At 40.3% G+C, this 18257-nt stretch overlaps 1 protein-coding gene across 1 annotated transcript in view; it reads left to right on the top strand.

The window, feature by feature from the left end:
• Mnd1 (meiotic nuclear divisions 1) overlaps positions 1–14762 on the top strand; it is a 63635-nt gene extending 48873 nt beyond the window's left edge. The window contains exons 7-8 of the mRNA XM_036191410.1: positions 8487–8531; positions 14524–14762. Coding sequence (XP_036047303.1) covers positions 8487–8531; positions 14524–14630 — 152 coding nt within the window. The 3' untranslated portion in view covers positions 14631–14762. The remainder of the gene's footprint in view (positions 1–8486; positions 8532–14523) is intronic.
• Positions 14763–18257: the final 3495 nt, after the last annotated feature.

Here is an 18257-nt window from a genome sequence, read left to right as displayed (position 1 = left end):
ACTGCAACAACAGAAGTGAAGTCAGAGTGGTTAAGCAGAGGTTGAAGCAGGCTGAAGAAAGAACCAACAGGATAGAGGGTAGTTCAGTAGACATGTCCTGAGTCTAGGAAGAGCCAACAGGATGGAAGGTAGTTCAGTAGACATGTCCTGAGTCTAGGAAGAGCCAACAGGATGGAAGGTAGTTCAGTAGACATGTCCTGAGTCTAGGAAGAGCCAACAGGATGGAAGGTAGTTCAATAGACATGTCCTGAGTCTAGGAAGAGCCAACAGGATGGCAGGTTGTTCAGTAGACATGTCCTGAGTCTAGGAAGAACCAACAGGATGGAAGGTAGTTCAGTAGACATGTCCTGAGTCTAGGAAGAGCCAACAGGATGGAAGGTAGTTCAGTAGACATGTCCTGAGTCTAGGAAGAACCAACAGGATGGAAGGTAGTTCAGTAGACATGTCCTGAGTCTAGGAAGAACTAACGAGGAAACGTGTCCAGAACCTGAGACCTGTAGAACATCATGATCAAATTGTCCCAATTAAGGACAGTTTGGAAAGTAGCAAGAAAGAAACAAGTCATCATAATTAGGAATCTTCACTAAAATTAACTGCTTGTTTCTATAGAATGTTATAAATTCAGACATTAGTGGCAGTCCTCAGGGTAGTCACCAAAATACATGGTACAAGAAACGGGAAGGGAGGGGTTCCATTTCTTTTATATTTTCCTGGCGTGCAGAACCCTGAGTTTCCTTCTCAGTTTTCCTTGCTATTTTAGAATGAAGGAATTTGAGGAAGGGAAGGAGAGAGACAGAAACTTTAAGTAACTCTTCTTAACACAAGCATTAGTTTTGGAAAAATTGAAAGACAAAAGGGACATTTGACATGGTGTATTAGTCACTTTCTGTTGCTACGATGAACACCATGACCAAAAACAGCTTATGAATGAAAGAGTTTACCTTGGCTTGTGGTTCCAGTGGGAGAGTCCATAATAGCGAGGGAGGCACGGCAGCAAGCTGGTCGAGTCAACACACAGAAACAAATGTTGAACTGGAAGTGGGGTGAGGATATAAACTCCCAAAGTCTACCCCCCCATTTCCCCACCACCGCCCACAGTGATGTACTTCCTCCAGCAAGGCTCAACCTCCTCAAACAGCGCCGCCAGCTAGGGACCAAGTGTTCAGATATGAAAGATTATGAGGGATGTTTCTCTCTCAAACCACCACACATGGGAAATGACAAAATGTCATGTAAATCGTATCATAATTATACTAAGTGAAATGGCTTGTTTTCCAATTAAAAGGCTAGGAAGGGCAAAATTGAAGGAAACAAGTAAACTAACTATATACCACCTCCAAGAGACTCATATTTAAAGACTAAACTATGTCGAAAGTAAAAGGCTGGAGGAAGACTTGCAAACCGTAATTGAAAGGGTCATGGCACAAACTAAGAGCAAAGAAAATAGACTCTGAGATGAGTTATTACTAGTGTGGAAAGTGCAGTTTATGATGATGATGAAGGGTCAGAAGATACAAGTTATGTTCATACATAACTGGGGAGCTGTGAATGAGAAGTGTCTCCCCCAGGCTCCTGTATCTGAACACTGTTTCCCAGCTGATGCCCCTGTTTGGGGAGGGTTAGGAGCTGCAGCCTAGCTGGAGGAAGTTTGCACAGAGGCTCGTTTTGAGAGGTTAAGCTTTTCGTCCTTTCTGTCTGCTCTTTGCTTCCTGCTTGTGTTTGGAGAGGTGAGTTCTCAGCTCCCTGCTGTGCCACCATGCCTCTCCCATGCCCTCTGCTTGCTGCCCTGCCTCCCCACCAGGATGGTTCTTCTGGAGCTGTAAACCAAACTCTCTTCCTCCTTAGGTCACCTTTGGTCATGATGTTCATCCTAGCAACAGAAAAGTAGCTAATATATGCAACTAATATAAGGATGATAAGATACAGAGAGCAAAAGCTTAAAGAATTAAAGAGACAGATAGATAATTCCACAGTAATTATTTGAATACTGAAAACTCTAGTATCTGAAAACAGAACAATACTTCGAATACAGCTGAAGGAGGAATGGGGTAGTTGGCTCGCCTGCTTAGCATGCCTGTGGCCCTCAGTTAAACCTGAACACCCCTCCCCAAAGGTCAAATGAACTAGAACATCAGGATGCAGAAGATTTAACACTTTGAACTAAACAGACATGCATAGATACAGCCTAGTTTTCAGTGATAGAATTCTATCCAACATTTAAATCATGCTTTTAGGCTGAGAAGTAGAGAAGATTTCTTATCATCTCACTTGACCCCAGCACTATTCTGATATCACAACTAGATAAAGATAACAAGAAAGGAAAATTTAAGGTTCATATTACTTATGAATAGAGTTAATCTCAACAAAATATTAGTAAACCAAGTCCAGCAGCGTATGAAAAGGATTATCTTAAGGATGCAAGATTTGCTCATCCAATGAAACAACATAACCTATAAAAAAAATCCAGTAACAAGATATTTATAAAATAAAACTTGGTGGGACAAGGGTAATTAAGTATTTGTCTAAAGAAATGAAAAAAAAAGTTCTATATTTTTGAGACAAGGTCTCACTGTATAGCTTTGGGTGGTCTAGAACTTGTTATGTAGATGAGGCTGGCCTCTACTTGACAAAGATTTCCCCTGTCTCTGCTTCCTGGGTGATAGACTAAAGGTGTGTACCACCACACCCAGTTAAAAGCCATTTTTTGGACAAAATTCAATAGTCTTTCTTAATTAAAAGTATTCAATGAACTGGGAAATGAACTTCTTCCACCTAAGAGGCTATTTTCCTGGATGGAGGTCTATTTCCATTACAGGTTCAATGTACTAGAAATTCTAGCCAGTCAAGAAAAAGAAATATCAAAATACTCACTTTAGAAGAAAAGCTAGGTGGTGGTGGTACACTTCTTTAGTCCTGGCACTTAGGAGGCAGAGGCAGCGGATCTCTGAGTTTCAGGCCAACCTGGTCTACAGAGTGAGCACCAGGACAGCCAAGGATACACAGTGAAACCATGTCTCGAAAAACCAACAAACAAACAAACAAAACAATGAAGTAAAGTTAGTTGACTTTAGATTATATATTTTTATATTTACATAGAAAATCTTCAGCAATATTTATATGCATGGAAATAAATACTCCCCAAATTGAAAAATCTTCAACAATAATTATATTCATGGAAGTAAACATCCCCCAAAATTACTATGACTAATAATTTCAGAAGGTTTGCATACCAGAATGACATTATTTTAAAGATCATGTTCTTTGTTTGCTTGAAGCGTAGGGTTTTGCTGTGTAGTTCAGGCTGACCTTGAACTATTGATCCTCTTGCGTCAGCCTTGCCAAATGCTGGGATTACCTCATTATGCCCAGGTTTATTTGTATTTCTGTATTGCTAACAATGAACAAATTGAAACTGAAGTTAAGGAAAGAAAATCCATGTTTTTCCATAGCATCAATGTGGATCAAATGATCTGTGAATAAAAATATCAAACAAAGAAGGGTAAGGTGTGTCCTGAAAACTGAAACATTGTTGAAACAAAATAAAGATTCCAATAGGTGGAAAGCCATACCAGGTTAGGGGGTGAAAGACTTAAATTGTTAAGGTGGAAATACTCCAGACATTAATCTACGTATCCATGAAGAATCCATCCCAGTTCTACCTGCTCAGTTTTCAGAAATTCTTTAAGTTCATATAGAGACAGAAGAGACCCAAAATAAACAATTTTTTAAATACTGAAGACTATTTTTTAATTCCAAAATTTAATGCAAATATCCAGCAGTTGAAGGGGTATGATGTTGGGTCAGGAGAGACATAGATTAGTGAAATGGACCAGGAGTCCAGAAGTCAGCATGGTTGATTGTCATCAGGATTAAGGGTCATTCAGCTGAGAAAGAAACCTTTCAATGCTGTTGTGGCACAATTAGATCTACATATGCAGTAAATTAGCCTGCACTCCTCTGCTGAATGTCCAAGGACCTAAATGTAAGAGCTCAAGCTGCATCTCTCAAAAGAAACAGATGTGTATTTTTCTCTCCTTGCATTAGGCATCATTTACTTAAATGTGACATGAAAACATCACTTGAGTTTCATCAAAACTGAAAACTTTTTTCAAATATCAGGACTGTAAAATGATACTTATATAATGAGAAAAATGTTTGTAAACTTCTATTTGACAGATAAGCTATATCCAAAATATAAAAGAACTTATAATTTGGTAATAAAATGATCAAAATTTAAACTTAAAATGGTCAACAGATTAAACATTTTTCCAAGGACAATAAACAAATATCCAATTAAAAAAAAAAACAGCATTCCTTGGAGCAGTAATCTTAACAGTTCTTATTAATAAAATCAAACCTGAGGCCAGTTATGGGGGTGAATGCTGGAAGATCAGAGAAGCAGAACAAGCCACAGCTTCCTCACCTTGCCAGTTCCTCAGCTGATCCTGTTTGCTCAGTCTGGAAGCCTCTGAGTCCTCATCCAGAATGAATCTCAGCTGAACTGTGCTGCTCAAAGCCTAAAAGCTTAACCAGCCAAATGCTTAACCAGCCAAATGCTTCTAGTTTCTGGTTTTCACGCCTTATATACCTTTATGTTTTCTACCATTACTCCTTGGGATTAAAGGCGTGTGGCACCATGCTTGGCTGTATCCTTGAACAGATGGATTTCTGCCTCTGGAATCCTAGGATTAAAGGCGTGTGCTACCACTGTCTATCCTCTTTGTCTAATATTGTGGCTGTTCTGTCTCTGACCCCAGATAAGTTTATAAGGGTGCACAATATTTTTTGGGGAACACAATACCACCACATTTCCCCTTTTTTTGTCTAAAATTTTAAAAAGTTTATAACTAATACAAGAAAAACTATCCAATAAATATATACAATGTATACAGTCAAGAATTACATTAACGATGTCTAGTCCATTAACATTTGACAGATTCAGATAAGAACTCCATTAATATATAACATTGTCCAATCCAGTAACATTTGATAAACTCAGACAAAAAATTTTTCATTACTTATTCTATTTAAAACAAGTAGTTCCTTTTTAAATGTAGATTCAGTAATTGACCTTTTATCTTATCATATCTATATTCTATCTTTTTTCTTTTCATAATAGAATCAGTAGTCTACCTTTTGTCATTTTTATATCTTCCCCTTTTTCTTTTTACAGTAGATTCAATGATCTACCCATTTATCCTATTTCTTTTTTCTCAGAGTAGATTGATACCTACCTCATATCTATATTCTCTTTTTTCTTTTTGTTTTTTTTTTAAACAAAACATCTGAATATAATCTCCTTCAGCTTTTTTCCTGACCATTAACAATTAACAGCTTGTAACCAAGCATCATAAACAATGACAATATCCATAACTCATTAAACAACCAAAAACCTCCCATCCCACCTTTTGGGAATGTGGGCGTCGTTTTTCTTAAAATTACTTCCTGGTTTCTGGGAGAACAAAATACCACCACAATTCCTCATTAGATTAGAATTATAGTGAGATGTTTTTTCACATTCCTTAGGATGAGATTTTTTTTCCCTATTTTTAATTTTATGTGTATGGGTGTTCAACCTGTGTGTATCTCTGTGCATCATGTAAATGCAGTGCCTTCTTTCAGAAGAAGGCATTGGATTCCCTGGATTAGAGTTATAATTGGTTGTGAGCTGTCATGCAAATGCTGGGAGTTGAACCCAGGTCTTCTGAGAAAGCAGCCAGTGCTCTTAACTCTTGAGCCATCTCTCCAGCCCCAAATGACTACAGTTCTGTTTTGTTTTTAAAGACAAGTGTTGCTGAGCATGTGGAGAAATTAGAACCCTTGTATGGCTGGTAGGATTACAAAACGGTACAGCTACTTTGAAAAGTAAAGGCCAGGCCGGTAGTGGTTGTGCACGCTTTTAATCCCAGCACTCGGGAGGCTTGAACTCTGTGAGTCAAGGCCAGCCTGGTCTACAGAGTGAGATCCAGAACAGCCAGGACTGTTTCACAGAGAAACCCTGTCTTGAAAAAAAAACAAAAAAAAGTAAAGGCCAGGTATGGTGACATACACTTAGAATCCTATCACTTAGGAGGTAGAGGTAAGAAGATTGGCAGGTGATCTAGGAACTTAAGGTAAGACCCTGTTTCAAGAAATCCGCCCCCCAAAATTATCCATTCCTCAAAATAGTGTACACAATGTGAGTCATTAGTTCTATTTCTAGACTTACACTCAAGAGAATTGAAAATATGCAATTAGTGTTTGGATTAATGGAAATGGCCCAATGTCTGTCAGCACACAAATGGGCAAGCAAGTTGTAAAATGTAGCTTATTATATAAAATAGTAGGTATTGATTTATGATGAACCCTGAAAATACTGGTGTATGGAGAGAAGCCACACACAAGAGAACACGTTTCCTTCATGTGAAGTATCCCCAAGGAGAAAGCCATTCAATAGAAAGCAAATGGTGGTTGTTAGGGGCTAGAGAATGGGGATTGTGGATGTCTGTTTGGCATACATGATTTCCTATTGTTGATAAGAATGTTCTAGAATTAAGATAGTGGTGATGATTGTACAACTGTATAATGAATCCACCAAGTTAATAGGGTGAAATCCATCATATATAACTTACGTTTTCATAAAAAAAAAATAAATGTTATTAGGGCTGGAAAGATAGCTCAATGGTTAAAAGTACTGGCTGCTCTCTAGAGGACCCAGGTTCAATTCCCAGCACCCACATGGCAGCTCACAACTGTCCGTCACTCTAGTTGCAGGGAATCTGACACCCTCACACAGACATACATGTAGGCAAAATACCAATGCACATAAAATAAAAAATAAATAATTAAAAAATAACTGTCAGATGTGGTGATATTGTGTTCCCCAATATATCGTGCACCCTGATAGATTTATCTAGGGTCAGAGAACAGAATAGCCACTAGACAGAGGCCAGAAAATGGTGACACTCACACCTTTAATCCTAGCCTTCTGGAGGCAGAGATCCATCCGAATCTCTTTGAGTTCAAAGCCATACTGGAAACAGCCAGGCATGGTGATTCATGCCTTTAATCCCAGGGAGTGATGGCAGAAACAGAAAGGTATATAAGGCGTGAAAAGCAGAAACTAGAGCTGGTTAAGCTTTTAGACTTTTGAGCAGCACAGTTCACCTGAGAGGCATCCAGTCTGAGGAAACAGGATCACCTGAGGAATTAGCAAGGTGAGGTGGCTGTGGCTTGTTCTGTCTCTAATCCTTCAGCATTCACCCCAATACCTGGCTTCAAGTTCGGTCTTAATAATAAGTCCTTTTAAGATTCATGCTACAGTCAGCTGGACTTGGTGGTACACACCTTTAATTCCAGGATTCAGGAGGCAGAGGCAGGCAGATCTCTGTGACTTTGGAGCCAACCTGGTCTACAAAGTGAGTTCCAGGACAGCCAGGGCTGTTATACAGAGAAACCCTGTCTCAAAAAACAAAACAAAACAAAAATGTCCTCAGTCTAAATGATATTTATGGTCATGGCATTGCCGTGAACATTCTATCTAGAGTGACTTGAGAGACACTGGTACAGATTCATTTAGTAGCAATGTGTATTCATTATTTTAAATGTTTTGGTTTGGTTTTGAGATAAATTCTCACCATGTAGTCCATGCTACCCTCAAATGAGATCCTCCTGCTTCAGCTTCTAGTGTGCTGAAGTTCAGCCATGCACTGGCACACCTGTGTACAACTATATATTTAACATATGAATTAAAATAAATATTTTCTCCTTTGGGCGTACTTTCTTGCTTCTGATATTTTCGTTTTGTTTTTTTGAGGCAGGGTCTTACTGTGTAGCTCTGGCTGCCCTAGAACACACTACATAGACCAGCCTGGCCTGAACTTAGCAGACATCTTTCTGCCTTACAAGTGCTGGGATTAAAGATATGAACCACCGTGCCTGGCTTTGTTTCTAAAATTTTTAAAAGTTGGATGTGTTGTAACCTAAGAATATATAAAGTGAAACTCTTACAGTAAGTTGTCTTATCATTTTGATATGGTGAGTTGATTGAGAAACCTCCCATTTAAACCTGTGCTTTAGGGAATGGCAAGGTATCCCAGAGGTTAAAAATGCTTGACACAGACCTGACTCCCTGGTGGGAGGGGACAGCTGACTGCCATAAGGTGTCCTCTGACCTTCACACCTGTCCTGTGCCCCCCTACACAAGTGAAGCTATAAAATAAACCTGTACTTTAAAGAAGTACAGTGGTGATGGACATTTAGAAAGGGTGTTTATTCATACTGGTTTTCTGATTACCTAATGTAATTGCAAATACCTAAAATTGTCTTGAGCATTTGAACAGGTTTTTAAAGTTCAATGCTATACTACTATTTGAGCTTTTTCATGGTAATTTCTAGTATATGTGTAATTTGTAATATGTTGGTAAATATCTGTAGGGGGTTGGAGGTAGCTCTAGACGTATAAATAACTGCATATCATTTTATCTGTTTTTGTTTTTGTTTTTCAGGTCAAGCAAATAAAGTAGCCAAAGAAGCCGCCAACCGATGGACTGGTAGGTTCTGCAGTGGCACTAGTGGATGGTAGCCAAGGCTCCATGATGATGGACAATTCAGTGCCTTACACAGCTTCTGAATCATCTTTATAAAAGGGCATTTCTCTGAAACCAGGAGTAGCTCCAAGTTTAATTTTTCCTAAGCCAAGTTCTAATCACTGAACTCACATATCTAAAGGTGTGCTTGAAGCTCCATGTAGTTGTGCTTTTCTTTGGTACTGGGGATTGAGCACAAAGCTTCATGCATTCCAGGAGAGTGCCCTCCCGTTGATAAGTGCCTGCAGCCTGCAGTTTCAGGTATTCAAATTTATAATCCCTTTGGGTATCCACGACTCCTAAAGGATGTCTTCTCCAAACAAGAACAGCTAAGGTGTTTTGAGGGCTGTTTGCTGCTCTCCTGTAATGAGTGTGGTGTGTTTTCACCTTATCCCTGTGGGAGCTTCAAGGTCCATGTGATTGTTGTTCCTCAGTTTGGAGCAGAGCCCCACGAGTTGTGCTACAGGAATTAGGCCCAGCCTTGGGATTCTTCTCTGTGAACCCTGCTTTCTTTTCTGACCCACACCACAAAGATACTCTAAGAAAGATGCATTAGTGGGGCACTGTGGCACCAGGTGTGGTGGCACATGCCCACAAGCTTAGCATTTGGGAGGCTGGGGCAGGAGGACCATGAGTGAGGTCAACTTGGGGTACTTTGTGAGGTTCCATCCTGTGTGAAGCCCTACTCTCTCACAAATGCATTATGTATGTCCTAAAGTTGAGGAGCCCGTTAGTAATGGTTGTTGTGATTTATATACAAGTATGATTAATAATACTAAACCTGCCAGAGAGCAGCTCTGATGTTTTCCAATAGTTAATAATAAAATGGTGGTGACTGAGTTTCTCCACCTCGTGAGATGCTAATCCCTCCCATGTGTTAGTCATTACCACTATGCCGAACTGGGAGGAGGTATGGATAGGGCTGAAGCCGAGTGGGGAAGAACTTATGGGGACTGTAGAGTCTCAGGTTAGCCTCTGGGAGAGCAGGCAAGGGTGCCAGGCTTCCTGCTGCCGGTCCAGGGAAAATTAAACCTCATTTTCCCCTAATCTATTTTACAATAAAATAAGTAGAAAATATTAATGAAATTCCCCTGGGGCTCCTATAAAACTATTATTTATTTATTTCACTTATTATAATTTGTTTCCTAAACAAAATACTGCTTTAATAAAGGAAATGAGGAAAAGGGCACAGACATTGTGTCAGTGAAATGTAAGTAAGAAATACATTATGAGGTATGGTAACATGTCCATAATCCCATCACTCAGGAGTTGGAGGCAGGAAAATAGAGTTCAAGGCCAGGCTTGGCTAGGTAGTGAGTTTAAGACTAACCTAGGCCGCATAAGACCTTACCTCCCCCAAAAGCTAACAATAACAATAACAAATGTGATATTATATAGGTTTGAGAAATAGAAGATTTTGAGTGTGAAAATGAAGCAAGTGTCCGCATGGATTGAAGATAAGGTGGTCAGGGGCCGAGGTGGCTTGGGGAGTAATGCCACCAAACCTGAGGACCTAAATTCGATGCATGTGGTGGAAGGTGAGAACTGACTCTGACCTCCACCGTGCACCATGACACACACAGGCTCAGCCTCCTGTTACCACAACACAACAGAAATAAAATTTCATGATTTTCCTCCAGTTGCTTGCAGAGAAGCAACACGTCCAGCAGTAGGAACAACAGGATGTGTGTGGCAGAAGGAAGCCACTCTGAGTGCCTCTGAGTCTGCACCATGACCCTTTGACCTTCTCTGAGCTTGTTCCTCATCTGTTCTCTGGGAATAATGCCTGCCTCACGTTTTGAGGGACTAAATTAGAGTCTGTAAGCTCTTCAGCGTGGTATTTTAGACATTTACACCCCTCCCTCTGGCTCCCCAATTCACTGCAAATTCCGGTTGTTAAGTAAGCAACTATAAATTGTTTTCCAATTCATCATAAACTTCCAAAATTTTCACCAGAAAAACTGTTGTGAGAAATTTCTCTCCCCTTGTGGTTAGCTGCAAAAAAAACAAAAACAAAAAACGTGAGAGTTTGAAAAGCCCGTGGAAGGGATGTTTTTATGATAACAGAATTAGGTGTTCAGAACTGTCTTTCCTGGACTTGGCATGTAGCTCAGTTGGCAGGCTGCTTAGCACGCACAAAGTGGGGTTGATTCTCAGCACCAAATCAGACTGTGCATGGCAGAGAACAGTCCAGCCTCAGCACTCTGAGCTAGAAGCAAAAGGGACAGAAATCCAAGGTCATCTTGTACTGTACTTCACTTCCCAGTCGGCCTGGGCTAATGAGACCACTTGGAAAACATGCCCACTTAAGGCTCCAGCTAGCTCTTTTCATGTAAGCGTGTATTTTAAAAAAAAAAAAAAAAATTAAGGTAAGAGATAGAGTTACACTTCAGAAAACCTCCCTGGGTTCAAAACAATAGAAAAGACCTGTAGTTGGAGAGCTTCTCTCCAGGTTCCAACAAGCCCCCCCGCGTTCCCACAACCCACGTATAAAATAATCATACAGACACTTATATTATTAAAACTGCTTGGCCATTAGCTCAGGCCTACCATTGTCTAGCTCTTACTCTTATATTTAGCCCATTTCTGTTAGTCTATACTTTGCCACATGGCTTGTGGCTTACCAGGATCTTTACATGTTGCTTCTCATGGCGGCGGCTGGCAATGTCTCCTCCCAGCCTTCCTGTTCCCAGCCTTCTCCTCTTCCTTGTCCCGCCTACCCTATCCTTCCTGCCTGGCTACTAGCCAATCAGCATTTTATTTATACAGTGATATCCACAGCAAAGACCAGCATTATTTATAGCAAAAAAAAATATTAGATGTCAACTAAAGTCTGGTTCATTTTTACCTAACAATATCCTTGAAATGTTTCTAGAACTATGAATCTCCAGACTAGAGAGATGGCTCAGTAGTTAAAGAATACTGCTCTTGTAGAGGATCCAGGTTTAGTTCCCAGCACTTATGTGGAGGCTCATGACCCCTGTAATGCCAGTTCCAAAGTCTCCAGCACCCTTGCCTGCCTCCAAAGGCTCCTGCATGCATGTGGTATAAATAAATTCATGCAGGCACATACACATACACATAAAAATAAATACGTTTTGGGGTTTTTTTTATTTTGTTTTTGAGACAGAGTTTCTCTGTGTAGCCCTGGCTGTCCTAGAACTCGCTCTGTAGACCAGGCTGGCCTTGAACTCACAGAGATGTGCCTGTTTCTGCCTCCCAAGTGCTGGGATTAAAGGTGCACTATCACCACCTGGCTGAAAATGATTTTTCAAAAATACACTATAATCTGATTATGCTCTCCCCAGTGGCTCCTCCCAGGTCCTCCCTAGTTCCACACCCACCCAAATCCACTCTTTCTTTCTCTCTCTCATTCGGATACATAGAGGTATCTAGAAAATAATAATAATAAAATAAAATTAGGTAAAATAAATCAGAATAGGACAAAATAGACAAGCAGTAGAAGAGCCAAAGAAAGTGTTCAAACACAGAGACATCGAGACACATTTGCACACGCAGAAATCCCACAAAAACAAAACCTGAAACCAAAATATGTAACATTTTTAAAAGAATATCAGATCTATTGTTTAATAGTTCAACATTTTAGTTTAAAGAATGAGAGATTGCAGCCAGATGGTGGTGGCTCACACACCTTGAACCCCAGCACTCAAGAGGCAGAGGCACGACGATCTTTGAGTTCAAGGCCAGCCTGTCTACAAAGCAAGTTCCAGGACAGCCAGGACTGTTACACAGAGAAACCCTGTCTTAAAAAAAGCAACAGCAACAAGAAGAAAGAAAAAAGAGAGCGTTTTAAATATAGATAAGCTATTTCATATTAATGTTTTCTGATACTTTACATCTTATTTAACAAATTACATCCTAATAAATTCAGGTAGTAGGGACTTAGTGACTTAGTTTTCTGTGCTAAGAACCAAAAGACATCTTAGTGTATGAGGTAGAGACTTCACTGCAAAAACTCTTTTGTTGCTATTTAGTATAAAATCATATGAACTAACAGAAAATAAGACTGACGGATAAATCTTAAGGTTGTTTCTTTTAAAAGAATAGTCTCAGTTGACTTACAAAGTTATCTACAATAGGAAAATTATTTGATAGGGAATATACTGTTAAGATTATATATGGTACTGTCTTAATAAGGCAGATCTCCAATGCCCTGAGGAAGGCTTGACCAGCATCTTTGAATTGACCCTTAGATATCACAGTGTGGTTTTGTTGGGTTTTTTTTTTGTTTTGTTTTCAGTCTTTGGATGTTTTCTTGTCCTTGATGTGAACAGGAAACTTCTTCAGAGCAGCTGAAAGCTTCCTTGGTGCCCATCTTCTTTCTGACTCAGGTTCACAGTATCTTCTCACAAGCCACCTCTGTTGTGTGTGTCCTTGTCCTGGAGGTCTTTCCACATTCATGGAGCCTGTCCTAGAAGGCACGTGATACTTGCTCTTTTTTCTCTGATACACACATGACTTTAGAATTGTTTGAAAATGCCCTAATGATGCTTCTTCCTGTGCCATCTTGAAGGTACATATTCTGTACATTCTGCAGTATCTGTAGCACACGAGTACTGGTCTTCTGCTTACCTCTCTAAGTATGGGTTGTACTTGGCCAGGCCTTCCTGACTACATACACTGTAAAACTAAAGACAAGTCCAGCAGACCCTGGACTACCTCATGCTGGTGTTTTAATATTCTCACATCATGAAAAGTGAAGATTCATTTCAGATTGTTATGAAGAATAGTTTTATTTAAGTATCTGTTGGCATTCTATAACACATTCATAGAAAAACAGTGATGTTTTGTCCAGTACTGAATGCCTCTTAAGTTAGTAGTATTCACTCTAGAAATAAAGTTGTTGAATTCCAAAGTTTATATTTATTTAATACTTAAAATTATCCTTACACAGAAATAGTCTATTAAGGAAAGCTAAATGCATGTATTGATTTGAAGGATGGTAGACTATATTCACAGAGTAGTTTCAACAACAGATAAGACTGTTGGCGATAAGCTGAAGGCCTAGGTTCTGTTTTCCCCAAGGCCACTGTCTGCCTTGCACATGCTGCCTCCTCTTCCTTCCTGTCATCTGTCTTCACCAGCTGCTGATCTCTCTCAGTATGTCTAAATTATAAAGATACCCATCAAATTTGGTTATAGTCTACCTTAATGACCTCATTTTAACTCAATCATCTTGAAAGTTTCCATTTCCAGAGCATTCTAAGGTAGTGTGGCTGGTGGCTAGAAGGAGTAATGACATGATACAGCCCTGGCGCTCAGGAAGGACTTGCTTTAATCTTTTACTCATTTTTACCACGAGTGCAGTGCACTCTTAACAGACTTGGACATCTCAGGCCCTTGTTCTTGTGTTTGTGGAAAGCATTCTAATTATAAATTATATAATAGATGAGAAATATATAGACCGTCATTCTTACCCCAGGGGCAGCTCTCTGCCTCTACATGTGGTAACGTCCTGCCTTCTCTGGAAATCTCTGTATACAATTTGGGGTCCCCTCTGGGGTAAATTCCTTTAAGGGGGTGCAACACTCTTTTCAGTGGAAGAATACAGATTCCCTGTAGGGACACCAAAACCACATCTGTTTCTGTGTTAGTTTAAGGAGAACATTTTTCCGCCCTCTTGCCCAGTCCCTCAGGCTGTCCTGATTATCTGGAACCCATTACTCAGGGGAAGGACAGAGGTCTGGAGAGAAAGTGCTCCCTCCGGGAGCAAGAGCAGCTGAGATTGCCGAGGACTGGAGCCTGGCCTCTGGTAGGAATGTGGCCAGACTCAAGGGGACTGTTCAGCCTGTGTTACTCCCCTCGGCATTCTTAAGGAGCAACTGCTTCTTATTTTAATACAGCAGAGAGTAACGGAAGCACTCTGGTAATAACTAGACTAAGGTGCTTCATGATTGTGTTTTTAACTCTCAAAATATCTTTATCTTTTTTATAGATAACATATTTGCAATAAAATCCTGGGCCAAAAGAAAATTTGGGTTTGAAGAAAATAAAATTGATAAGAACTTTGGAATTCCAGAAGACTTTGACTACATAGACTGAAATGTTTGGGAGAAAGGATCTGTGAGCTTATGAATCGTCAAATCTTAAACATTCTCTAACTAGTGCTACTGAATTTTCATCTATCTGTTAACTGTTTATCCTTTTACAATTTTAAATAAAGTATAAAATAAGAATGTTCTTCGCCCCTTTTTGGTAACCTTATTCCACATTGTGCTCATTAAAGTGTTGTTAAAGCAGGCGGAGCAAGCAAAGCCACCACCTGGTCAAGTCCAGTGTGCACAGCATTCTTAAAGAGCAAAGCCATGGCATGATGGAGTTTTTAAATTGTTTTCAAATATTAAATACTGAATGAATTTGAATGACCTGTTACAAAGACAGACACACACACACACACACACACACACAGAGAGAGAGAGAGAGAGAGAGAGAGAGAGAGAGAGAGAGAGAGAGAGAGAGAGAGAGAAATAAGCTTTAAAACCAAAGGGCTGTTTCACTGTATCTCAGTACTTCGTGGAAATGTATGTCATTGACATTCAGTCTGTTGTATCATCTTTGCAAATTGCAAACAAGAAAGTACAGCAAATTGTTGTTCCTTCAATCTTCAATTTAGAATTATATTGCAATTCCTCAGACATGGAGACTACTTTGTTCTAATGTTTGGTACCTTTCTACTGGAAAGAACAAGCCCATGGCCCACTGTCTTGATTTATGTTCTTTCAGAAGATGAAATATGTATGTTCCTTAGAGCACACACATAATCATGTGAGTGCCTGCCCCCACCCTAGCTATGAAAGGAAGGAAGGAAGGAAGGAAGGAAGGAAGGAAGGAGGGAGGGAGGGAGGGAGGGAGGGAGGGAGGGAGGGAGGGAGGGAAGGAAGGAAGGAAGGAAGGAAAAGAAAGGAAAGGAAAGGAAAGGAAAGGAAAGGAAAGGAAAGGAAAGGAAAGGAAAGGAAAGGAAAGCTCAGCTTAGCTATTTGGAGTATTTGCAGATACTACAAAATTAAAGACAAAAGCTGGTATGGCAAGGCTCACTACACATACCTTAATATCTTCACACTATCCAACTTTGGTATTCTTTTAAGTAACTCGAGTAAAGTGCTCCATATGTCTGAAATGACCCAATGGCATCCAGGCCATTTGCTAGTGAATCAGGCCTTTGTATTTTCAGGGGTTGCTCTGGCCCTGCTTAATCCCTTCCTGGCTGTGGGCAGTGCAAATTGGTCCATCTTTGTTTGTTCTTGGGGCCAGGTTTATGTTGCTAGGGCAACAGATCTTCTCCCTGGATGAAGAATTTGATGTATGAAATAGAAGCATAGAGCTTAGCATAGTCCCTCATGCTTTTAGTCACAGCACTTGGGATACTGAGGCAGAAGGATTGCTGTGAGTTTGAGACCAGTCTGGGCTGCAAAGGAAAAGAGGGAAAAAAAGCTAAGAAACACCTGACAATATAAATGTGGAAATTCTTAAGAGTTTTCAGACATAACTTACTATTTATTGCTTCCTTGTTTAGAAAAAGTGTGTGTGTGTGTGTGTGTGTGTGTGTGTGTGTCAAAAAAATGCCTTTTCCCCTAATCCTTGAGGTGCTGTTGTGTAAGCAGGTCACTCTTGATTGGGATCTTCAGGAGGATGGTAGAGAATGAGTGAGCTGGGGTGTGTTCATGCACTAACCTGGGAATACAGCACTCTCCTTAGTCAACAGTGGGCTGGCAGATGTCTAATAGATGACTCTAGAAGGAGAGCAGGCTGCTGACACATAGTGTAGGTAAGTTCAACTGCCAGCGAACTGATAGTACAGGAAGAGGTAAGGGCCCACCTAAGAGTAGTGTGCTCTCGTGTAGTAGTCTTCGTTTTTTGGAAGTTTTAGAATTTTCCAAAAACTCCAGGTAAGTCTCCTCTGTCTGTCTCCCATCTCGCCACAGACTGCTGGGTCACAGCTGCATGCCGCCATAGCCAGCTCGTTTGTGTGTGTGTGTGTGTGTTTGATGTGAATTTTGGGCCGGTGCAGCTCTACCTGCTAAGCCGTCCCACCAGCCATTTTGAGGGTCAGCTTTTTTGTTTGGTTGTTTGTTTATTTGTTTTATTTTTCTGAGACAGATTCTTACACAGCCCAGCTGGCCTCAGTTTATGTAGCTGAGGATGACCTTGAACTGTTGGTCCTCTTGCCTCAGCCTCATAAATGTTGAGATTACAGGCATGTGCCTCATTTCCGACTCATGTGGTATTTCCACCCTTCAGATGCAATAGATCCACATAATCCAAAGAGCAGAAGAAGTAATAAAATGTAGGAAAATGTTTAGGAAGTGATTGATTTTTAGTTTTGATTGCCCTTTCATAAACACAATGAAGCCTGTTACAGATTTTATACCTGATCTTCATGATGGCTGCTGTGAGAACAGCTGGCTTGTCTGCACAGTTCAGTTCACTGCATTGTTAAGCTGGAAGAATGCTTTTGACCTCACTGTTGTGTAGAACTGGAAATACTGGTGTGAACATGGGACCATTGGTTCAGGCAGTCTCTAGGTAATTTGATAGTCTTAGGCTACTTTTGTTGTGAACAGAAGATCCATGAGGTACAAGTTGAGTTGATCTGAAATAATATTACAAGTGATCTCAGACCTAGCCCAATCATGCAACATTTGGTAGTCTTGGTATCTTCAATGAGGCCTGAAGTTTTAAGACACCAGGGAGCTGATATCCACGTGACCATTCTCCTTCATGTGTTATCTTTTACATCTCTCAAATCATATCTGTTCCAATTTTAAGAGATTCTGAAAGGAGAAGAATTGTCCATTCTCCTGAACAGTCCCATCATTGTCGCCGCTCAGATTGCATCACTGAAAGGACCTTCTGAGACTGGACAAGGGTCAAGGCACTCTGTGCCACATGAAGCGTATCTGAGTTCTCTGATGCCTGCCATGGCGTTGTCTGATAGTGGTGTAAGTTCTCGGTCTGCCTCAGGTAGATGCTGTTCCCTTAACTCTTATCAAATATATCTTAAGGAAACTAGAAAATGAGTACAACTGGCAGCCCCAGCAAGCCGCACACGGGTGCTTCTTAGCACAGTTATGGGTGGGAGCAATGGCCGAGCTAAGTGTCTAATGTGAGCTGGTATGGTATCATGTGTGAAATCTGTTCAAGTATGACAAACAGTAGAGCCCTGCCCAGAACGATGCAGACATCCTTCGGAGATCCACTTCCTAAACATTTCTATGCCAGAAGGAAATGATTTACTGAGTGGGCTGGTGCATAATATGCTTACCCAAGAACAGCTTCTAAGAAAATGAGAACGGTGTGAGAGACGGAGGTCAGGTGAGGTGCTGTGTTCTTCTGAGGCACTAGAGGTGGAATTTCAGGATTAATTCACTTAGTAAACTGTCACCCTGAAAGATAAACTCAAAGTCCTTTTTCTACTGTCTTTTATTTACTTTTTAGTTATGAGTAAGAATGTGAAATGGAGACTTTTTGAGTAGCTTTATAAAGCCAAAATATTTGCTGTTTGACCCCTTACAGAAAAAGTTTGCTTATTTCCAAAAAAGTCAAAACCTGGCAGCATGTAGACTAAATGTGATCTACAAAATGGTTTTTATTTTACCCAACAGTACTGTGTGTGTGTGTGTGTGTGTGTGTGTGTGTGTGTTTAGCACCAGAAGTCCATACCAGGTATAT

This window comes from Onychomys torridus, chromosome 6, assembly GCF_903995425.1.
Source record: "Onychomys torridus chromosome 6, mOncTor1.1, whole genome shotgun sequence".
Lineage (NCBI taxonomy): Eukaryota > Metazoa > Chordata > Mammalia > Rodentia > Cricetidae > Onychomys > Onychomys torridus.
This window is presented reverse-complemented; position numbering and strand designations above follow the sequence as displayed.